This window comes from Anabrus simplex, chromosome 1, assembly GCF_040414725.1.
Source record: "Anabrus simplex isolate iqAnaSimp1 chromosome 1, ASM4041472v1, whole genome shotgun sequence".
NCBI lineage: Eukaryota > Metazoa > Arthropoda > Insecta > Orthoptera > Tettigoniidae > Anabrus > Anabrus simplex.
Window position 1 is genome coordinate 1,060,807,464 of NC_090265.1, and position 25,178 is coordinate 1,060,832,641.

Sequence of the window (25,178 nt, forward strand, 5' to 3'; positions counted from 1 at the left end):
CTCGATCACTCTAATATTTCTTAAAGTGAAAGGTTACTATGAATCCATAGACTCAAAACGTCTAGTCTATGGTCATTCTACAAGCCGTGAGACAGACATTTCGAGATTATTGAGAAAAGAAAACTTATCTGCAAGGGTATGGTATCGGAAGGTATTACGATGAGGATGGTACGACTGCAAAAGCTATTTCAGGCTGTTACATTAGAAAGATGTGATGATTTTGATTTTTGTAATGTGAGAACAACATTACTTTATGAATGCAACTCCATTACAGATAAGCACTATATCTTGGATCCAGGTTTCACTGGCAGATTTGCCAAAAATTTAAAACCAAACAATCCTTTAGGGACAATGAAGAAGAAGATAAAGAACCTTTTCATAAGCCATCATCTACTTCGGCTTTCGGCATTCGAGAAAAACCACAGTTTTGTTAATGACAAGTACACAAATTGTGCATTTGTAATTATTCATTATTAATTGATAAGTTGGTTGATAAGACTATTTCCAATATTGTTTCGAAACTAAAATAACTCGGATTCAACTACGCGAATAAATAATTCTTCGGATCCTAAATCTGCTTTTTCCTTACCGGTATCCTGAATAATTTACTTTTTGGCACTTACATCTCTTTCCAAATCAACTTCTCAACTTCCGTGACAGAAACTACAGCTGTTGCACATGACCAGTAGTTTGGTTGCATTGTATTCGCTTAATGGGAGTGATTGATGGATTTAGGATATGTCTTTATTTATGTATATTAACAAAGAATAATAGTAATAATGTGTATGTATGTATGTATGTATGTATGTATGTATGTATGTATGTATGTATGTATGTATGTATGTATATTCATTGCACCGGGACTAAGGTACCGGTACCGTACTATGGTAATACGGTATTGACGATTTGGCCGACGGAATTCTCCCTTGTAAACATTTTTTATTATCACTTGTTTTATCTTATGAATTTCTTGGCTCAGTTTGAATTGTGATATTGATTGTTATTTTAAAGGGCAAAATAACGAGATTACGACTTATGATGAACATGCGCTAAATTAAAAAGTACCTAGGTGTTCCTTTGAAAGACATGAGAGTAACTAAAGTAAACACTCCTCAGTGAATATTTTTTGTAATATACATATGCTTATTTCAGTTTTAATGATAGAGTTAGAAAACGGAATTAATGACTGTTTCGCCAAATTTGAGGACTCTACTTACGTTTTCAAAAAGGTCCGAAGTATATGACTGCTATGATTATATAATAATCGTTTCGTAACATTTATCATTGAAGATACTCGTGTAGGTGAATTATCCTGTATTGTGCTGGGATTTTACAACAATTTTACAGGAGTCAGTAACATTTATCGACGTTCAGTTTAAATCCTACAGTATGTGGTGAAGAAAGAACTCTCACTTAATATTTTTAATGGATGTTAAAGGAATCACATTGGGTTGAACTAAGCATAAAGGTGAACATAGTTGCATATATTGACTTTCAGGTATGATGTGAAAAAGTGTTCGGTACTTTCTATAGCTAATCATAATTACAAATGAGATACGAGATCCAAAATCAAATCACAGACTTAACTAAAACACTCCTTAGCTGCGATGGCTTCAGTTATATTTATTATTTGCATTAGTACATGCGATAAGTGTCCTAGACATTATTGCGTAAATTCAAGGCTAACTTCATGCTTTATAAAATAAATAATGATAGGGCCTACATTTTATTTGTAATAATTAATTTTAGACAAGTAACGATTTTAAATAAGAGAAAGGACATACACATTTACAAGTACATACATCTAAGACGCATGGTTTAGATGAATAATTGACCCATCCGTTGGAAATACATAATATTAGAATATTATCGTGATCGATTGTGCCCGCTGTTTCCCGTTTAGCCACTTGAGCTGCGACAACAAAACTTCCTTCCTTCCTTTCTTTCTTCCTGTAAAAACTATGATTTAAAGATGTGCCGTGACTTCTGTTCGTAATTATAGAAATTTACTGAAGTTCAGTGTTGAATGCTACATGCGTGCGCCAGTGCAGGTGATTTAATCTTCAGTCACAAGTTCTGCAAAGGCATGCAGATAAATAATGGATCGGTAGCCATATATTACTTGGATTAATATTACAGATATCCACCAGTTACAGCAGTTCGTTAAAAGAAAGTTTCGCAGTCATAATTTCAAACATACCATTTTTCTCCCAAAACTTTTCTTATTCGGCATCATCTTCATCATTAATGTCTATGTTTCCTGGATTAAAATTGAAAACTTCGAACAAAATATCTAACTCTTCGTGTTTTAATGGTCTCTGTACATACATGGTGAGATGATAATTTGTTGAATATGTTCATTAAAAATGATTTGGTATTGCAGATTTTAAAATAAAGATCGCATTGGTTTCTGTTGCTTAGAAATGCATCATTAAGAGCATTATTGTGCAGGGATTTTGAGATCTTTGGAGTTCCATACTCATTGATCTGAAAATGCTTGAGTCGTTTAATATCCGAAACTGACACTAACAAATTGTAAGCCAGGTGTGCTCAAGGAGCGGCACTCAATTTGTTGTCAACTTTACTAATGTAATGTCAAATGCAGAGGAGTAAACCATGTATTTACAGCTACAAAGCAACCGGGTTCAAATCCTGAACCAGTGAATTTGTAAACCCTATATGGCGAGAGCTCGTCTCAAAAAATTCTATATACTGACAGGTAATGCAATTGTGCCTAACAAAAGTTGCTTCGTTTCGCAAACGCGAAAATTAATAATTGTTCGGTATAATTTGCTCTTTTCTCCCCATTTGGCGTTACATTTACGTAGTTGACGATGAACTGGCTTAACAGGTACTCTGTTCCTAGCATCGCTGGCGGCACTTGACTATCAGTCGGGGGGATCTGAAGATCAGCTCATTGAATGTGTATATTCTGTTATAGTCTAAAGTGCACTAACGCAGTTCAATTGCCAGCCCCGTGCCTGCCTCTCATCCAGAGATCTCGGGTTGAATTTCCGAATCGTCCAAGCATTTTAATCCTAGACTGGGAACAGTGTTCACTCAGCCTGGTGAGACCAACTGATAAACTGTTTGATATGAAAGGCAGCGAAGCTGATCATGAAATTCAAGCAAAGGAGCTTATAATGTTATCACGTTGACCACGTGGAATTACAATATCTGTCGACTATCAGGCTGGACAGCAGCCGTCTTGGTACGCCAGGGCCCATAATGGGCTGCACGTGTCTTGAAGTTATTTTATACCTTTCAGTTTCCCACAGTGGTCTTGTGAGACATGCTAATGTGACCACAGTGCCCAATTAACTATTTCCAACTTTTCCGTCCGACTTCCATTTGACAGTCTTTTTTTTTTCTGACCCGACCGTATTAGATTCACCTAGGGAGTTTTTCATCTTCACGCCCTTCGTGACCCTTGTATTACAGTACTTTGGCCGATAGCTTCATTTTTACGAAGTGTCAGACCCCTTCCATTTTCTTCCATATGATTAGTGTCAATAGAGGAGATTGTACTTCATCTTAAAACAATAATAACCACCATCTCCCTTTGGCACCTCGTGTTCTCTTCTAATGTCGTTGATTCTAGGTTTGCGATGCCAAGGGAATCTTTCATTTTTCCATTACCCTCTCTTCCTTAAGTTGATATCTTAATTCTAATAAATAACAATGTTTTTTATTTTTACGTTCCCCTAACAACTTTTACGGTTTTCGGAGACGCCAAGGTGCCGGAATTTAGTCCTCAGGAGTTCTTTTACGTGCCGGTAAATCTACCAACACGAGGCTGACGTATTTGAGCACCTTCAAATACCACCGGATTGAGCCAGGATCGAACCTGCCAAGTTGGTGTCAGAAGGCCAGCGCCTCAACCGTCTGAGCCACTCAACTCGGCATACCACGGTTACTAGACTAAACGTTAGGGGTCACGCGCAGGCTGGCTTTGGCTGATGACGTCATCTGGTCTCCACTGCCGGGCTTGCAGTGAACGCGACCCATTGTAATTGTGCGTTTCTGTTAATGATTTGCTTGCTTTTATTTAACCACTTGCTTAATATTTTTCAATTTTGTCAAATATAATTGCCAGTTGTTATGTGTAGATAATTATGTTGTAATTTATTTGAGTATTTTTCAGAACATTACATGTAATATAATAACACTGTGTTTAACGAACTATTCCAGTAGCTTTCTCATTACTAAACTATCTTTCGCCTCGCAAATAAAATATTTACGGTTCGGTTTTCGTATTTTCTATCCATCTAATGATTTTAGAACGATTTTATACATAGAGTTATTTCTAAAACTAGTTACTAAAATTAAAGAGACATGACCAATCGCACAGGATGCTTTTTACCGTTGTTTTGGCGGATTGTTGGTGTTAAATAGTATTGTAAACACCTAATAATATATTTATGTATAAGTAATTATTTATAAATGTGTATTGGACGGTGGAATGTTAGTAAACAGCCCCTGAAGAAACGTGTCAACTCTTCCACCATATCAGGGGTCATTCTTTTTTGGGGGGAGGGGGGAAGAGGCGTCCACAGGCTTAGGCCATATAGACCTGTGGTACGGAACCCTCACAGTCAGAAAATGCGATCAAAAGTTCAATATTTAAAAACACCTAATAAATACACCTAATTATTATTACGGTGGTAAAACTGTGTACATATTTACATTGTATATAGGTACCACACTAAAATATTTACCGTACATCTGGATGTTATTTGGTTGTTTTACATTACTTTAAAATCAGTCTATCCAACAACTTTCTTAATTTTTTTCACACTTTTCCTTTTTTCATTAGGTGTTCGTTTACACCTCTTGTAAGAATTCATGTGCGTAAGTTTGTTTATGCTTTATATGATATAGACCGTAAGGTTTACCGCCTTAGCAATGTCCTCAGATGACCAGCCTGAGCATCTGCCTTTTACTAAAGCTTGCTGTTGACTTTTAGTAGAAAAAGTACCCTCAAAAACTTGAACATTATTTTTTAATTTTATTATCTCGGTATTAGCTTTACTAAGACGGTCCTGGAGATCCTTATTTTGCTGTTTTAGGTCACAATTTTATAGTCTAATGAACTCCAATTCTGCAGTCACTTCAGCAATTTTCTCATTCCAGAAACACTGATGTTTACTTTTGTCATTTAATTCCTTCCTCAAGATTGAATTATTAATATTTTCTGCTTCAATTGGCGCCTGCGACTGTAAAATTTGCCGTATCTCCTTACGATGATTTCGCTTTTGTGCCCTTATTTCACGATCTTTACAGGACTGACTCGCTAAATCATTACTATTCAATGGCAAATTTAAATGTGGTACTGCGTCAGGCCTTAAATCACGTCTAATTGGAAGGTTTAACAATTCACCCTTCAAGTCCCTTATGTAGTCCGAGTTGTCGAAGTGTACAGAGCACACAGCCCGGTTCCATGGCTAAATGGTTAGCGTGCTGGCCTTTGGTCACAGGGGTCCCGGGTTCGATTCCCGGGAGGGTCGGAAATTTTAACCATCATAGGTTAATTTCGCAGGCACTGGGGCTGGGTGTATGTGTCGTATTCATCATCATTTCATCCTCATCACAACGCGCAGGTCACCTACGGGTGTCAAATCAAAAGACCTGCACTTGGCGTGCCGAACATGTCCTCGGACACTCCGGGCACTAAAAGCCATACGCCGTTTCATCTCATTACAGAGCACACACGAGCATTCTCAATAGTAAACGAGTCAGCCCGTTTACAGGCATTAATCCACTTTAATTTAATGTCACTGTTCTTTGGAAAACGATGAAATTTAATGTCTAAATCCTTCTGGTGTCTATCGTGATTAGAGCAACTGGCGACAGCATAACACACCATGGCACAGCACAGCACAGAAAAATTAAACTCTTACACTGTTGACAAGGTAAACACCATCACTAGACTAAGGCGCTCTGCTTCGTTTAGCGAACAAGGGGACCGTGTGACGTCAGGAGGCGTGGCTTGCTACTGCGGACCCTACTGATGACCCCTACCATCTAGTCTAGTAATCGTGCGGCATACCTTCATTCTTCGAGGGGTTGAACATTTCCTTACTTGATTGGTAGTTAAAGAGGCTGGTAATCCCTTATTTTGTCACCGTAAACAACACCCTAACCACCACGTTCACCATTACCACCATCTATTATTCAATAGAATGTGAAACAAGATGTAACTCCGTTGTAAAACTATAGTATTTGTAGACGTCAGCACGCTAACCATTTATTCATGGAGCCGGACCGCATCAGTAGAAATGGCTTGTAAATAAAAGCAGAACTGATCTAATGAAGAAAGATATCGTTCAATTTCATTAAAATTAAGTTACTACTGTGTGAGTTGGCTACGCGGCATGGGTCGTGTATCTGTAAACTTTCTTTCAAACTCCACTGTTGACATTTCTAAAGTTGGTTTTCCATGTTTTTCCATTTGCACATCAGGTAAATTCAAGGACTGTACCTTGCTGAAGTCCGCGGCCTTTTTCCTCCCAGCCCCATCTCTTTCCGATTGTTGGAGTTCATAGTACCTCAGACATCCTCTTAGCAGAGTCGTGTAACTCACCTAAAGTGTCAATAACAGAAGAAAATAATCGAATGCATACAATTTTTGATATCGGGAAGAAGAGGTGAAAATATAGGGCATCTGAAGTGGTTTGTTTTCGGGGGGAAATGTCCGTTGCTAAAGAATCTTGTAATATTTTTTGTATCACGAGCTATAAAGTCAGTTTTACTTTTTCACTGTCATCATCATCACTGATGGTCTGCCTATCGGCAGGTCTTCGCATGAATTCTCCACGCTGTTCTCTCTTCAGCCATTCTCTTTGTCTTCCAATAGCTTCTATTCACCTTTACACTGTCCACTAACGGTTACCTCTTCCTTCCTCTCTTCAGTTTCCCTTGCATCTTCCCTTCCAATGCTTCGGTTATTAAACAAGCAGTGGCCTAACCAATTTTTCTTCCGTCTTTGAATGCATTCCAGTATCGTTCACCTTCCACCCACTCTTTTTAATACTTCCTCATTCCTTACTTTTCCTGTCAGCTGATTTTCTCCATCTTCCGCCAGATCCACATTTCAAATGCTTCTAGTCTTCTTTCTTCATCTTTTCTCAACTTCCAAGCCTCAGCCACATAAAGCACCACACTCCATACAAAGCACATCAGTAACCTCTCTTTGAGGTCCTTATTTAGAGGCCCTCTCAACAGTGTCCTTTGTTACATAAATACTTCCTTGGCCATTGCAATCCTAGTCTCCACTTCGCCCAAGCAATAAAGGTCACTTCTGATTATGCTTCCCAAATATTTGAATTTAGACACTTGTTCGATCTCCTCCCCCGAAAGTATTTTTTTAGCTGTTCTTTCACTGTTTTTTTTTTTTTTTGGAAAACAGATAAGAAAGTGTCATTGGATTCATCACATGGCTATATAAGTGCGGGCTGTGAACTATTAAAATAATACACAGCAAAAATCTAAAAGTACAACATCATAGCGGAATATCCACCTCTGCTTGCTGGTCGCACCTGAAGCAGCTTCTTACAAAATGAGTTTCGTGACTGTGGTTATAGCCAAGAGATTTCCAGTTTTACGTGAAGTATGAACCGCAGGAACGTCACTTTTAATTTCAGCCTCCACCCTCACTCTATGGATTGAAGTGGTAGAATACATCCACGGTATCGCCTCCCTGTCGCGAGAGGTGGTCAATATAAATAACCCACAGGGGCTCTCAACTTGGGAGCGTGTTTGTCTAGTTGAGTCCGGAGTTTCTTCCACTTATGTCAGGCACCTCGCTTTCATCTTTTCCGATCTGACCTCCCTTGATCAAGTCTTGTTCCCTACCGACCCCGACAGAGGTTTCCAAGGCGTAAGGAGTTTTTCGTTTTCACGTCCTTTGTGACTCTTCCCTTTCTTTTTCCGACACCTTCTTTGCTAGAATTGTCGAACCCCTTTCAGTTTTTCTTATGATTAATGTGTTTTTTTTCTTTCTAGCGGTTAACGGCACACTAGCAAAGTTTTTGTTTTCGGAGATGGTGAGACGGAAAAGAGCTCGGAAAGACAAAGCAGCGACAGTGATCTTTTAAAACGGCTCAACTCCGGCATTTGCCTCTTGGGAAACAACAGAAAACCTCTGAGGACAGAGAAGCTTTTATTTTTCTTATTCGGCCATGGAAGTGACAACCTCGACGATAATTGCACTTAATCCGGGACAGCGATCCACTATGTCGGTCTTCCTGAGTATGTTATTCCTCTTGTCTTTGTAACTACAAGGTAAGTCTTAATTACGAAGCCGGGCTGAGTGGCTCAGACGGTTGAGGCGCTGGCCTTCTGACCCCAGTTTGGCAGGTTTGATCCTCGCTCAGTTCGATGGCATTTGAAGGTGCTCAAATACGTCAGCCTCATGTCGGTAGGTTTACCGGCACTTTAAAGAACACCTGCGGGACAAATTTCCGGCATCTCAGCGTTTCCGAAAACCGTAAAAAGAGTAGTTAATGGTACATAAAGCCATTATTATTATTATTATTATTATTATTATTATTATTATTATTATTATTATTATTATTTTCTCTTTCTTAATCTGCTTACCCTCCAGGGTTGGTTTTTCTCTCGGACTCAGCGAGGGATCCCACCTCTACCACCTCAAGGGCAGTGTTCCGGAGCATGAGACATTGAGTCTGGGGTACAACTGGGGAGGATGACAGTACCTCGCCCGGGCGTCCTCACCTGCTATGCTGAACAGGGGCCTTGCGGGGGGATGGGAAGATTGGAAGGGATAGGCAAAGAAGAGGGAAGGAAGTGGCCGTGGCCTTAAGTTAGGTACCATCCCGGCATTTGCCTCGAGGAGAAGTGGGAAACCACGGAAACCCACTTCCAGGATGGCTGAGGTGGGAATCGAACCCACCTCTACTCAGTTGACCTCCCGAGGCTGAGTGGACCCCGTTCCAGCCCTCGTATCACTCTTCAAATTTTGTGGCAGAGCCGGGAATCGAACATTGCTTCTAAGCAACCCTTGTCTAATAATAAGGAACAACAATCATCTTCGTGAAGGTCTTTCGTGCAAGATAATTGCTTTTTTTTTCTTCTTTACGTCGCACCGACACAGATAGGTCTTATGGCGACGATGGGATATGAAAGGCGTAGGAGTGGGAAAGAAGCGGCCGTGGCCTTAATTAAGGTACAGCCCCAGCATTTGCCTGGTGTGAAAATGAGAAACCACGGAAAACCATATTCAGGGCTGCCGACAGTGGAGTTCGAACCCAATCTCTCCCGGATGCAAGCTCACAGATGCGCGCTCCTAACCGCACGGGTAACTCGCCCGGTGGCCGTTTTCTAGAAGCATGGGAGTAGTAATAAGCATTTTTAACAGAACATGCGTGTTGGGTGTGTTGCCTAGTTGAACGAAACATCAGACGAGACCTATAACTGCTCTTTGCGTTCACAAAATAACAGCGACCAGGCCAAACTTTCGCAGTGTTGTCAACCTTCAGCTATGTAACGTAGCAGTGTTCGGAACGTTTTATATTAGAACTGTGTATGCTTGTTGCTGAACATCAGAAAAATAACAAGGGAGATAATCCTTCATAAGATAACTTATCAATGCGAGGGTAAATCAAAAATAAATTTCCTAATGTTTGAAGGCGAACAGGTAAATTCAAGTCAAGATAAAGAACACTGCTTTAACTTTTCGATGTAATAACCAAAGTTATCACCATGCGGGTGAGGATGGTAGAATATATGCACGATATCCGCTGCCTATCGTAAAAATCAACTAAAAGCGGACCCCAGGGGCTCTTGGAAGCGTGGGTTGATGACCATGGTTCTCCTAGGTGTGTCCAGCATTACCTTCACCTACTTGTGCCAGGCTCTTCACTTTCATATTTTCTGTCGGATCTCCCTTGATTAACTCGGATTCTCTTCCGGCCCTGATGGTATTCTATTTCCAAGGCAGAGGGAGTCTTTCATTTTCACTGCCTTCTTGATCTTTCCCTTTCTTTTGCTGATTCCTTCATTCTGGAACTCTTCATATTTTCCTTTGAATAGTTTTTAGAGCGAATAGTTGTCTAATTCCACTTCCTCTTAAAACTATAATTACCACTTTTTGTTTTATACCGTATTAGCTTTTATCGACAAATTGAAAAGTAAGGGAAACATCAGTGCTGGTCGTGTGAAATTTTAAGACCGTCTGCATACGGGGCAACACGAAAGCAGTTCCAAAGGGATCTACTCGACTAGTGTGATTAGAGCAATCCGGTCGACCTGCAGTGAAGCGCGATCTGAGCAACTTGTTCTCATATCGCCTGTTTATACGGAGGCGTTTAAGCAAACTTCGTGGGTACTGTGGGAAAACTCCGTGTTTTATATTTCACTCTCAAGGAGTATTGCCGACAAGACGTGACAGATAAAACATGGTATCAGGTGGCAGCAGAAGTCAGTTTGTCAGGTATGTAGTGGTTTATTATTATTATTATTATTATTATTATTATTATTATTATTATTATTATTATTATTATTATTATTATTATTATTATTATTATTATTTACATATTGCATATTAGAACTAATTAAATGTGATATTACAAATATTTTTATTGGTACTACCGTGTTATTTTTGGGAATAAATATTACATTATAATAATTTCATTGGAATTAACAATCATTAATTGCCCAGGGGTCAAAATTTAAAAATATGTAAATTTCATTTGGAAACGAAAATTGGGCGTGTTTTAAATTAATTATTGAAATCGGAGATTAAAAATAATAGAAATGAATACAAACACGAAATTTGTAATTATGAAAATTCGTTTAATTATTTAAAAGTAAAAAATAAATCCTCTAATATCACAATAAAATATTTATATTAAAGTAATTTGTTCTAATTTCTACCGTGATAACATTTCTTTCAATGAAATAAATCAATTTTTAATTGAATTCCCTGAAAATGATTTTCAAATGTATTAAAAACCATCAATTTAAAATAATAGTAAGGAAATTTAATTCAGTCAGAATACTGAAATAATTTGTTTAACAAACTAATATGCTTAACCTGAGCCTCCATGGCTCAGGCTTCGGCCTCTCACTGCTCGCTTCCGTGGTTCAAATCCCGGTCACTCCATGTGAGATTTGTGCTGGACAAAGTGGAGGCGGGACAGGGATTTTTCTCCGGGTAGTAAGGTTTTCCCTGTCATCTTTCATTCCAGCAACACTCTCCAATATAATTTCATCTCATCTATCAACCATTAATCATTGTCCCAGAGGAGTGTGACAGGTTTCGGTTGCCGGCATGATTCCTATCCTCGCCGCTAGATGGAGGCTTCATTCATTCCATTCCTGACCCGGTCGAATGACTGGAAACAGGCTGTGGATTTTCAATATGCTTAACCTATTTTGCGAATGATGGTTTGCACAAGTCATAATCGTAATAGTACGAAGCAATAGGTACGATTAGAATAAAAGCAAAGTACCTATATAAAATAAATGAACTTGAACTGAAGCAAAGCAGTATAATCCGAAACGTGTTCGTTTTTATCGATATTATGTCCACTGACAAGGAAGGAATGCTTGTGGCTTCCAAATAGTTTCTAAGTGGTTTCTCACCGCATAGGCCGTTGATCGATACTTCACTCTGCCTACAGTAGGTGGTGCGGTATGAACTAGGCCAAGGGCTGCAATAATTGTTTTCTTGTTGTAGTGGTTGTAATGTGTATTGAACTCCCTCTCTTTTCCGTACAAAGTTGTGTAGTAGACCTATGCATACAGCTTTCCCTATGTCATTAATTTTACTGATATTTCTGCGACTTATGAATATATTTAGCACTTTTTTTTTTTTGCTAGGGGGCTTTACGTCGCACCGAACAGATAGGTCTTTTGGCAACGATGGGATAGGAAAGGCCTAGGAGATGGAAGGAAGCGGCCGTGGCCTTAATTAAGGTACAGCCCCAGCATTTGCCTGGTGTTAAAATGGGAAACCACGGAAAACCATTTTCAGGGCTGACGATAGTGGGATTCGAACCTACTATCTCCCGGATGCAAGCTCACAGCCACGCGCCTCTACGCGCACGGCCAACTCGCCCGGTGTATTTAGCACTTGAAATTCTTCCGACATTATTCAAAATACGCATTCGATAGTTTTAATTCCGTAGCTTAATCTGTAGTTGAATATTCTTTTGGCATTATCGACAACCCGTTTTGGAAAGGGTCTCAGTAAATATCGCGATGATGGAATGCCTCGTCTGCTACCAAACAATAAGGAAGAAGACTACCACTGTCATCCAAACGGAGCTTTGAGTGTGGTGGAATATAAAGTTGTGATTGGGATTACCAGTTTTTCATGGCTGAGGAGCGAAAAATTCGTCTATCACTCTTTTTTTTTTTTTCAAAATATCAAGTTTACAAGTGAGGAATTATAATTAGTATATCCAGTATTTAGAATATTTTCTTACATGTTTCCCATCAGTAGTACTAAGGCAGTTTGGAAGATTCCATATTGATTCGAAGCATTTAACAATATCGCTTCATTGCTCCTTCTGGTACAGGCATGTATTCTTCATTCAGTTCATTTCACAATATTTCGGTAGTCTCATGAACGATATTCCCGATAGTAGTCTTAGTCTCGCCTCTGGAAAAAATACAATGCGAGTGATACAAATATGCAGCCCGTCGCCAAATACCTGAAAGGAAACAATATTCAAAAGGTACATTTTTCACAAGAAATTACCTTAATTTCACGTAATTAATAATTTGTTATATTTGTTTTTTGTTACAGTGTGTGGATGTAAAGGAAGATGGAAGAACTAAGAAGGCTGAAACCCCACTAAGCGGTTTCCGGTTCCAAAGCAAAGAAGACGTATTGCTTACACAAAGCCATAGAGTTTATTTTGCCATTCACGAAGAATATTCACCCTACTACGGGTAATTTATCCCAAAATCCTTTAGGAGCCGAGGTAACTGACCCCGAGGATTCGGGCTCTCCGCTCCTTCTTTCAACACCTGCTAATTCCGAATTATTGGACTGGGATCCACTGTTCATTCCGTCTCCATCACCACTATCACTGTGACTTCTGTTGGCATCTATTTTTTGCTCAAGATTCCTTGCCACTAGCCCATGAACAGTCCGATAATACTTTGCCTGAGTCGAGGCAACTACCACAGTTCAACCCTGATCTGATTTCCCGAAAACAACCGACAGGCAAGAAATACAATCCTATATCCGAAAGTGACGTTGACAGAGCAGTCAGAGAGTACTACTCTGCGAAAAAGAATACTCTGCGTTCCAAAGAAGGAAGTAAGCAATTCTACATTTTCTGAAGTCTTCTCACCCGACCTCCTGACACTGAATGTACTCAGGATGGTTTTCAGTGGTTTTCCATTCTCCTGCACTAAGGTGAATGCTGGGATAGTTCCTAGTGTAGGCCACGGCCGCCAACACCCTCACTTTCGTGTATCTCCTTCACCGTAACAAATCTCCCGGCCTGAGAGACGGCGTTACAGTCTAAGAGGAATGGAAACGTTTTAGTAGTAGTAGATACGCCTGTTTATCCGTAATTAGTGTATGGTATCTTAGTGTTATTTCAGAAAGAGAAAAACCCAGTGTGCTAATAGTTGTTACCAAATTGTTACTTCCTGAATGTTCCTTGGAAGTCAAGGAGATTGATGTGGCACACAGAAAGTACTACCCCAAGCGTAGAAAAGCTTCCGCATGGCTTTAACGTATATTGATATTCCACAGCCTGTTTCCAGTTCCAACCATGTCAGGAATGGAAAGAATGAAACTCCCATGCAGCCGCGAGGATATTCACCTTATATACATTAATATTAATTTACTTGGCTTTTGGACATGAAACATAAGATGATAGATGACAAAATAATTAACACTATTCCTTAGAAACTTGCTTATGCACTAAAAGTATTTAGACTGTGTGGATGTTGTCATTTCACTGGTAAGGACACGACAATATCCTTGGCGCCGCGCCCTTCCTAAAGCTTGGCGGTGCCTCTGGGAACCACTGATATACGGTACACATACTGTCAAGTCGATGACTGCCACTAGGAGTAGTTATCTTCTTTTCACAAATTTGGTAAACTATAGTAGTGTTGTGTTCCAGATATCCGTACTACTCCCCACGTTCGTGGTCGCACAATCAATTTGACCCTGTCGGCTCGAGGACGGGCTGCTCTCAGACAAGTACGGCTGGAACAGTGTGTGGTACGACAGCATGGACTGCCACTAGAAGGCCGTATGGTGCACAGCAGAAATGGCTCACTGAAATCTAGCCTCTATGATGTCAGGGATAAACAAGTAAGTTTCCATTGTGTGTAGAGCTTCCCTTTATCTGTGACATACACCTTCCTTCTGCCCAGTTAAGTCTCATCGCCTTCTCAAATTACATGTAGTAGTAAGGATATCAGTGGCGTAGCCAGGATCGACTGATTGGGTAGGGGGGGGGGGTGTTATAGTAACAAAATGATTATAGAAAATGAAGGTGCTTTTGTGTGTGTGGTGTGCGCATATATGATTGTCTGTATAAGAACATTGATACAAGTGAATTATGTTGATATTCAGATTGCAGCACACTACAAAATCTTACATTAAATTACAGAACAAGAACAATATGATCAAGGTCAACAGTTTTACAGTGAATGGTATGTTCAGATTACAATCTAAAATCCAACTTCCGAGGCTTCTTAGAAATTAGACTTAAGAGATCTGTTGGTTTTACAATTATGTCTCTGTGAATGTTCGAAAGAGCCAACACTTTGAGTCGACCTTCACTTGTTTATTGTCAGTTTCTGTTTACTTCCTTTAGTAAAACTTCCATGGGGGTGGATGTTTAACCCTCAGTAATCCCCCCTTGGCTACGCCCTTGAGCCTTACGAATGTTGAAAATGCTTATATAATAATAATATGCATTTCATTTTATTTACATAAGCATGAAAAATCAGCACATCTACTTGACACAGACCATTAAGCATCAAATACACAAAATTCTTTCACTGTTTTACAGATACATCCTAAGGGATAAAATTGAACATTTTAGAAACTCTAGAAATGCATAGGCATCAATTAATAGATCCTTAACACATACTCAATGATAGAATTGAAAAACTAAGCTTCAGCAGCAACTGAATATTTTTGAGACGATACACGCCTATAGTTGACTCAACATAGATGTAAAAAATTCATAATGCACATAGCCCCTGGTCTTCAATAAAATAGTAGAATATTTTTAGTAGGGATGAGTCCTCGATACTTTCGATACCTCCATACTCACGATACTTGCATCGTACCGACATCGAACGATACTTCAGAAAATTCGCTCGATAATTTTTCGATACTTCGGTGGTAATTCTGCAATTTTTATTTCATTTTAAAATGACAAAATATTATTGTCGCAAGTAGAACATTTGATAGTGTTCTCAATGACCACGTAAATAGTAGAGACGAAGACGGAGATACGGTCGGGAAGACCCTGCCTTCAATTCCTGCTTATTCAGTGCAAACCCAAACATCTAATTACCTCACTGCAAGTCAACAAAGAACCTGACTAATTACATGTTGAGTTGGATTTTCTAGGAAGTGCTTCTTTGTGATTTTCTAACAGTAGAGAAATTACCTTCGATGTGTTCTTGGAAAGAAGAAACTCCTCCTAACAGATCAACTTACAATTAGAGATTTCCGGTGAAGGTATATCACTTGATTATATTATCGAATCATAAAGCGATCTATTTTGGTATGTTCTGAATTGTCATGTTTTGAGTGCCAGCGCTGTTAGTTGAGGGGGAGCATCATCTGCAGGAGCTCTGCTGCAGCTGCTAGAAATGTCCCCGCGGCAGCGATTGGTCCTCATTAGGCTTCGATCACATTGGAGGCACGCTTGTGCAAGTAAATAAGTATCTCCTATTTATTACTTAACCCGTGAGAGGGCGCGTAGAATGTTTCGCTCACGGAGTTTTCCTCCGTGATCATGTTAAAGACAAATAGAGCTCCACTTACGTAATATTTGTGTCATAACTGATGTTTATTTGTAGTTGGAACATTACAGTATTATAAATAAATACTCAGAGGCGTCATACATCTGCGTTAAACTAATTGTTTCGTACCTCTTAAATCTAGAATTATTAAACTTTATTCTAACGGTAAGCGATTTTTTATAAAGCTATGTTATATTTTACAGAAGTAGTAAGACGTAATGTCCGCCTCTTTGGTGTAGTGGTTAGCTTGATTGCCACCCGCGGAGGCTTATCCAAAATACGTCCTACTGTGCGGGTTGCCCACTTCACAGGCGCACGTTTCACTTTCAGTCCACCGAGCTCAATAGCTGCAGTGCGGCCAGTAGTGTTCTGGTATGGGGGATAAAATGTGTAAAAGAGCGTGTTGCGGTTCAGAATACGCCAAATCCTGTGGAACATGTCATCCACTACCTTCAGCCAATCCTTGATTCTTTGGAAGTTAACTACTGATAGTGGGTTCGAACCCCACTGTAAGCAGTCCTGAAGTTGGTTTTCCATAGCTTCCCATTTTCACACCAGAAAAATGCTGGGACTGTGCCTTAACTAAGGCCACGGCCGCTTCCTTCCAACTCCTAGGTCTTTCCTATCCCATCATCGCCATAAGACCTATCTGTGTCAGTGCGACGTAAAGCCACTAGAAAAAAAGTTGAAATAATTATTTATATTAGAAAAACTGGCTTGTTTAAAGCGTTTGTTCATTTTAGTTCATCCCGGAGTACTGTTGGGAGATCAGAAGAATGCACATGTCCGGTGAGGCACGGGGCGAAGGGGTTTTCACCAGCAGAGCCAGTGACGCAATGGTTACCATAGCAACTCCGCTACTATGCAGGCGATTTTATATTATCTTCTACTGGCAGCTCTTCGCTCTTGCCAGTTGTAATCCACCAAACTGGAAAGTATGAGTCAATGTCTTCGTGTAGCAGATACGAGAAGATCTGCCGATCTGTCCTTCTGGGCAGAACAGGAAGTTCGTGCTTGCAGGCCACATGCCTCATTCTTGCATTCTTCTCATCTCTACACAGTACACAAGGACAGAAAGAGAAATGATAGATATTATTCACAAATTAAGGGTAGGACAGGCAGCAAAGAGTGTTTTACTCACACTGGTATTGATGGGACATTGACAGCCAAAACAACCATAACGAAAATATGATTATTATTTTAAATTTCTGCTCTAATAAAGAAGAAATACAAATACTCGAAAAGAACACGGCAGACTTTTGAACAATAATAGAAAACCGGAACTGTAAAATGAAAAGGCAAGGTAGGCCTATCACAAAAATATTTTCAGTTTAATCTATACCGAATATGCAACCCTTGAACACGGATGTCTGGGAAGAAATTGCAAAGTAAAAGAACAATTTTCCTTTTAACACATAGAGAACAAAGTAGACTTGAATGCGATGAAAAATGACAGGATTAAGGGGTAACAAATACAGTATAATATTATTTTAACCGTGTACTCCAGACGATCAATGTTGGAAGAGAGGATCCCTGTGTGTATTAGACAATGAATACCGGAATGAAGCGGCACCTCAGGGGTGAAAGAGATGAATGGAAATGTAAAGGTGAATGTAAGATGTACCTACAGGAGGCAATCCGTCACTCTTCTTTCTATGGCGACCGTTCACTGCATCGAGTGGGGATTGCAAGAATTAATTCACTGTGAATAATACCGAAATACCTTCCCAACAATGTGGAAGCGTGATAATTCAACGTCTGTCATAATCGGATCCTAGTGTTCTGGTATGGGGATAAAATGTGTAAAAGAGCGTGTTGCGGTTGAGAATACGCCAAATCCTGTGGATCATCTCATCCACTACCTTCAGCCAATCTTTGATTCTTTGGAAGTTAACTACTGATCGCTATCTCACATGTACCTCAATAGCCTTTAGCCAATCCTTTAAGGATAATACCTCATTGACGTGTTCTTACCTGATCACATCCGGAAAACTCCATATTTGATATAGGCTTCCGTGATGCATACACTTATCATAGGGGTATTCCATCGTTTGGGATAATATGGCAAACCTCCGAAATCATTGCGAGCACTTATTGACTATTTAAACACACACACACATGAGCAGGTAATGGCGATTATTTTCATTTTAACGCGATTTACACGATATTACTATATGGACAGATGATTATAGAAGTAGAGAAGTAAAATCACAGAATATACAATAGAATCTGATAACGGAAGTCGTTTAGACATCACTAGGTAGTGTCGTCAGCACGAAAAATTACGGGATGAAAAACATAAAACATACAGGAACTCAAACAAGAAATATAATGAAGTAGTCTACGAGGGAAAAAAATACGTATGTGTTGTATCAGTTAAAATGGAAATGGCTGTGATGGTTGTAAAGAACAATAGCAAGAACCAATATACTCTAATGTGCATGCATGATTGCAAAGAAATTGGAAAGATTGGAAGGTATAGACAAAGTAGAGGGAAATTTGGAAATTTATTGAACATCTCCGTTGGTAAGTTATTCGAATCCCTAACTCCCCTTCCTATAAAACATATTTGGCCCAGTTTGTCCCATACACTGGAACCATACTCTAGTTGGGGTCTTACCAGAGACTTATATGCACTCTCCTTTACAGTACATCCTTACTACAACCCCTAAATATCCTCATAACCATGTGCAGGGTTCTGTACCCTTTATTTACAATCCCATTTATGTGATTACCCCAATGAAGATCTTTCCTTATATTGACACTTAGGTACATACAAAGATCCCTAAAAGGAACTTTCACCCCATCAATGCTGTAAATAAAATTGACAGGACTTTTCCTATTTGTGAAACTCACAACCTGACTTTTTACCCCGTTTATCATCATACCATTGCCTACTGTCCATCTCACAACATTATGTAGCTCATTTTGCAGTTTCTTACTATCTTGTAACTTATTTATTACTCTATACAGAATAACATTATCTTCAAAAAGCCTTATCTCTGATCCCACTTCTTTACTCATATCATTTATATATAGGTATAAGAAAACATAAAGGTCCAATAATACTGCCTTGAGAAATTCCCCTCTTAATTATTACAGGATCACTTAAAGCTCTAATTTTCTGAGATCTATTTTCTAGAAACACCTAGTTGTATTTCTCCTTAAAACAATAATTACCACTATAAACTTTCTTGCACTTTCCACATTATGGCAACAATTCAGTGAAGGCCTTCTTCAGAGATAAAGTTCTTACGCATTTATGATCCAGTGAAGTTTGTTCACAAATATTAGAATTTATAATTCAATAATTCTCTTCAAAACTGTTTCTGATTCACTAAAATTCTGGTTCTTTTCAACTTTTTTCTTCTCTCTTTCAGCCTCATAATTTTATAAAATCTTTATTAGTCTTAAAAAAATGTTTTGTATGGTTCTTGTCATTACAGTGTATTTACTCTGTCGGCCGAAGGTATCTCAATGAATTACTTCTAACAGGTAAGTTTAGTACATATAACATATTTCTTAAACTGATGTTTGTCTTTCCAGTTAGACAATAAAGACTTGTATTTCCTACAATCAGAGCATGACAAATGAATAAATTTGCAAACACATATTCTCTCACAGCTGTCAATTGCAAGTTATTCCTTGTTAAATCACAGCAATAGAATCAAGCTTTTGGATTATTAGGCCATGTGCATGGGCAGCATTTGCTCAGAATGCGCCATTTGAGCTCATCGGTTGGAAAGCTGTGAAAGCCTTAATTATTGGCCTTGTTCATTGTTGATCACTAGCATCACTTAACATGACACATGATCAAGAACTGTTGGGAGATTATGGTTTTCATAATATACAAGGAAGTAGGGCTTGGCAATCCTCTCACTTGAGACTCTCGAGACTGATATCACGAATCTTCAGATTTTCGAGAAGTTCTTGAGACTGATTCTGCCATGCTACAGTCTGTATGTCATCCTAGTAAATATGATTGTTGGCATCGCCCAAAGCTTGGTAGTTGGGATATCATTGGTGGTTTTTTGCCTAAAATAACATCCTCCTATGGAAACACAATCATAATATGTAAGCCAATAAATGCTGTGAAAAACATGCTGCCTGAGTTCTGAATTGTTATTCAACGATAAATAACCATGTACAATGTTTATAAATACTAACTAAATATTACAAAGTGCATAATATACAGTATGTTGCATAAAGCAAAACGTCTAAACCAAACAATTTCTATACCCTCTATTCACATAAATGTTTCAGTAAAAAGAAGCCAACAAATATTGGAGGTCAGCTTTTTTAACCCATTACAATGCTAATATTGTTATATACTTTTCAAAATGCATTGTTTATACCCTATATCATCACGATTATCTCATTTTGTGGCATCAATGAACCCAAAAACCACATACCATGTCATACCACCAAACATGGCCTCCAGTCATGATATTGTAGTACAACATCTACAGTATATAGCCCAAGAATTTTATGGCATAAATCACTGATTTATTCGGTAACCTTGAAAAAGTGCATTACCGCTGTATATGATACTACAGTCCATATCCTTTTTACCACATCAGTAATAGATGCACACTAGAACTGAGCAACCACCTAGTTGGTTGTATTTGCAGAATGGAGAAAGCCCATGGTTTACTACTTGCAAACTCAGCACAAACAACATTCTGCTGCACCTGGCTGTAGGCTTATTACACATTGCTCGCTACACCATTTGAGAAAAATGCTTTTGACAGCTCTTGAAAGCTAATATGAGCAACAGGTCATTGCATTAGTCTTCAGAAATCTCAAGATCCCATCGCAGACTGCCCATCATAACAAGGAATTTTCCATACATGGGAGTAGTTAATGTTTTACGATGATAGCCTTTCAGACTGGCAGCAAGCAAGGTATCACTTTTGTTCCCACATGCACAACTGGAAGAAGCAGATTTTGAGAAGAGACTGATTTACCAGCTGATCATGTTCTACCATTAAAAAAATGCTATATTTATAACATCTCTTTCTATGGTACCATAGTTAGTGCTCTTGGTATATTATCAAAATTTTAGTACAGTTTTGGATAGGTATAGGTCTCTGTTGGACATAAAACTGCAACATCAACATCATTATCACAGCGTGGAGTTTATAACTCTGTAGCCACTTGTACTGGTGAGAAACTCTTACCTGCACCTTGTTCCTTTTATTTGTTCTTACATCATGCAGCTTATACACTTCACAATTATAGGTTTGAAGTCTCCACCTTATCAACACTATTGCAATATCAAGTATATGTATTTACATTTCAAAATATATTACATTACTGGTACTGTGATTGTACAAACCTATAATTGTGAACTGTAATAATCATCAATACGGACATTAAACTAATAACTTATGATCATGCAGCTTATCAAGATTTAAGCTGAACCTATTAGACAGTTTTCATCATAGTAGAGTTAGGCTGGCAACAGGAGCTTTCCGTACTAGCCCCATTCCCAGCCTACTCGTTGAATCGGGAGTTTGACCTTTACAAATACGTAGGCAGCAGATACTCCTCACATACGCTGCCAAAATTCGTGAAATGCAAATACAGTGGAACCTCGATTATCCGTTCCCGGAAAGTACGTTTTCCCGGAAAATGCGTTCAAATTACGTGGTCCCGAGGGCATCGTAATTAAATCACGTTGTAAAAGTCCCGCATTATCCGTTCCTCGAAGAAACGATTTCCCGGATCAACCGTCCAGAAATTCCAGTCCCATCAACGCTAAATCCTCGATCAATCGTTTTTTAATAAACTGTATCTCATGAAAGGACGGCTATGGCATATTTATGGATCTTGGCGTTCGGCGATCGGCGGTGAACTTGCATAAGGGACCATCTTATCATCGCATTCGGGTGGTATTGTTTAGAGAATCTCGGAAAATCATAGGGCAGAGAGTGGCCACAGCAATTGCTAGAAGACACGGCGCATTTCTACAGCTCTGCGTGAAGACGGAACGAGTTTCGTCAAATGTTCGCACTTATAAAACGTCCATATTATGTCCAGGGTTAGATGTTTTCTTATTTACATTTTTTCGATCGTACTGCCGAAGGGGTTTTCGGCACTTTGCTCAGGGCACTGCAGACCTAAGTGGGCTTTCAGGCAGGAATCGAAACTGCTCCTTAACACAAATTCAGTATTTTTTATATTATCGTACATGATTATGTTAGCGAGACGAAAACAGATGTTGCACCTTACATTAAAAAAAAAAAAAAGAAAGCCATGGGAGGTCTTGGGATTGCCTATTACTGTTACTAATGTAAGACTGGGAATTTTACGTTTTCGTGTTAAAATACCAAAAATCGCAGTCGTTTTACTTGCGCACGTTACATTTTAAATGATTGGTATAATTTCAAACTCGTACTGACATGTGCAGCGAGCGCACTTTCCAGATGACCTCAAGGTCACGAATAACCGTAATTTCTGAAGTTTTGATATTTCTTTTATCTTTCCAATTTGATTGGATTTGTGACGCGCAGAATTGAATATAATGTATTCGAGAACTTTTAAGAATCGACACTTACATTCGAAACCATGTTTTCGAGTTCAACATAACCTTTAAAAGTCGATGTAGGCCTAATTTGCGCGGTACGAGATTTCCAGAAACTGACTACGAACAGTATACCGGAGACCAAATTACAATGAAAGATTAAGAAATGAACGGATTTCGCAATCATTTTGGGTGCTTTTGAATCTAATATGCTTTATTTTATTAGATGAGAGAATTAAAAGCTACTTGTGGTCGATTGTCGTTCGGCTTGGCGTTGTTGGATTTTTCGAAGAGTTTGGCTAGCGTAATCAAAGTTGCTGAACTGAAAGAAGTTTTCACGGGAAACTGACGAAGATTCCCCTGTAAAACTGAATATAAAGTATCGAGATTTTGAACTCGCGTACCGGTAATTAATGCGGTTCGCGGTCTAAGATGCCCGGCTCTCATCCAGAGGGCCCGGGTTCGATTGCGACCAGGTCAGGCAATTTTACCTGGATATAAGTCTGGTTCCAGGTCCACTTAGCCTACGTGATTACCTTTAATTGTGGAGCTACCGTATCTAATGGTGAGATGGCGACCCCGATCTACAGAGCCAGGAATATCGGCCGAGAGGATTCGTCGCACTGACCATGCGCCCCTCGTAATCTGCAGGCCTTCGGGCTGAGCAGCGGTCGCTTGGCAGGCAAAGTCTCACTGGGGCTGTAGTTTGGTTTGGTTTAGGAGTTTTTGTAAGATTATAATTATACATATTTCATTTTTGTGATGTTTAGCCAAATTGATAGTTTTCATTCATTCCCGGATCTTCCGTTTTCCCGTGTTGTACGTTTTATTTTCACAGTCCCTCGAAAAACGGAGAATCGAGGTTTCACTGTAAATCCAAACTATCAATGTATCTTTAATACCCAATACAACCAGAGGTATCCAAACCAGCTGAATGCCAGACGGCTGGTTGGGATTCAAATTGATAGCTTGTCTAGGAATCAAAGAATTATTTAGCCATTTAATTGATACCTTTATTTGCCTATGACAACTTTATAAAATCATTAGTAGTACATTTTTTTACTGCTTCAGACTCATCATCAGCTACATTCATGTATGCTTAGGTATAAAAAGTTGAAAGTATGCACAATATGTGTTCTCGTACTAGCCTTGATTTCTTCTCATGGGAAACATGACTTTGTCTATTGGGGAAGGATGAATGAGGTGGTAGGGAGAGGAGGAATGCTTAAAAATGAATGAAAACTTGTCCTTAACTAAAATATTGTTAAAAATTTTCTTGCAATTAAGATAAAAAACACGTATTTTAAGTCTCTTTTCTTATTCTTTTTATGAGGATACATATACCTCAAAAACTGAAGATGTTACAGTCATGATAATTGGTATTTGGAATCTCCTTTAAAAATAAAGAAACACGTATTTCTTGTTTTCGGAAAGTGCACTTAAGGGGCTGAAAAGAATTGATAAAGCTGGTGAATTTTCAAAATGAGTACCGGTATATCTACAGTATATGTGAAAAACTTAACATGTTACAGACAAGAAACTTGGTACCGGTATTTGAAAAGTCCTTTAAAAATACAGGAACATGAACTTTCTTGTTTTTGGAAAAGGCACTTAATGGGGGTGAAAAGAAGTGAAGTAAAGAGTTGAATTATTTTATATCTCAAAAAAGTGAAGTTGTTACAGATGTGAAAATAGGTACTTGGAATCTCCTTTAAAAATAAAGAAACATGTATTTATTTTTTTGACTTGAGAGAAGACTGTTTCTCACATGTACAGTTTTATGTCGCATGGTCGTCTTAGCCCCAAAGGGTTATACCACAAACGTGGTTTAAAAAAAGTTTTTGGGGTAAATAAAACTCAATTTTTTGGTGAGTTTTTATACTTTAGGGATTTTCAGATAATGTCTTAGTATAATGCCGAGGAACAATTACTTTTATTAAATTACAAAATCCACGCGAGCAAAGCCACGAATAACTGCTAGTTGTCAATAAGGCTATAAACTCTGTAAGTCATGTATTTTGGTTTCTGCTTATGGTATTATTGTGCATAAGTCATACAAATAATGTTGTGGGCTGACAATCCAGGAGCAGTTGTCTAGCCATGATGAATACTCTGACAACGTTGATCATTACTATTAGATCTTAGTGTGATGAGTGGGAGGGAGTGGGAGGATCATCATACTGCATGTCTGAAACATATTCAGTAGATGGGTGGTTTCAGAGGAGTCTGAATCTAGAAAGTTCGTGTTGAAGTCTCCCATCATTACAAAATTTAAAATTTTCATACAAAGGTAACAGTGTACAGTAATAAGATCAGTCTCTCATTGAAACAGCCAATTTTTGGTGGTCTCTACACAACACCTACCAAGCAATTGACTGTGGAGACCTGTGCCTCTTTGAGCATGTATTCAGGTTTTTACTCATGCTGTTGAGGCAACTGCCAGATAAAAAAGTAAACTTGTGTCCTCATCCCGAGGTGGTGCAGCTCTTTTCAGGCACACCCCCGTTGGAGGTGAGCTGCATGTACCATTTCAACCACATACCAGCCCTCCTGCCATTCTTAAATTTCTGGCAGTACCGGGAATCGAACCCAGGCCCCCGAGGACGGCAGCTAATAACACTAACCGTTACGCTACGGAGGCGGACAACTGCCAGATAATTTGAGGCTTCAA

General features: G+C 39.0%; 1 protein-coding gene across 1 annotated transcript in view; it reads left to right on the top strand.

Annotated features, from left to right (window-relative positions):
* Nucleotides 1–25,178, top strand: part of LOC136857990 (kynurenine 3-monooxygenase) — a 111,464-nt gene that overhangs the window by 52,308 nt on the left and 33,978 nt on the right. The window contains exons 3-4 of the mRNA XM_068225229.1: nucleotides 14,115–14,308; nucleotides 19,428–19,476. Coding sequence (XP_068081330.1) covers nucleotides 14,115–14,308; nucleotides 19,428–19,476 — 243 coding nt within the window. The remainder of the gene's footprint in view (nucleotides 1–14,114; nucleotides 14,309–19,427; nucleotides 19,477–25,178) is intronic.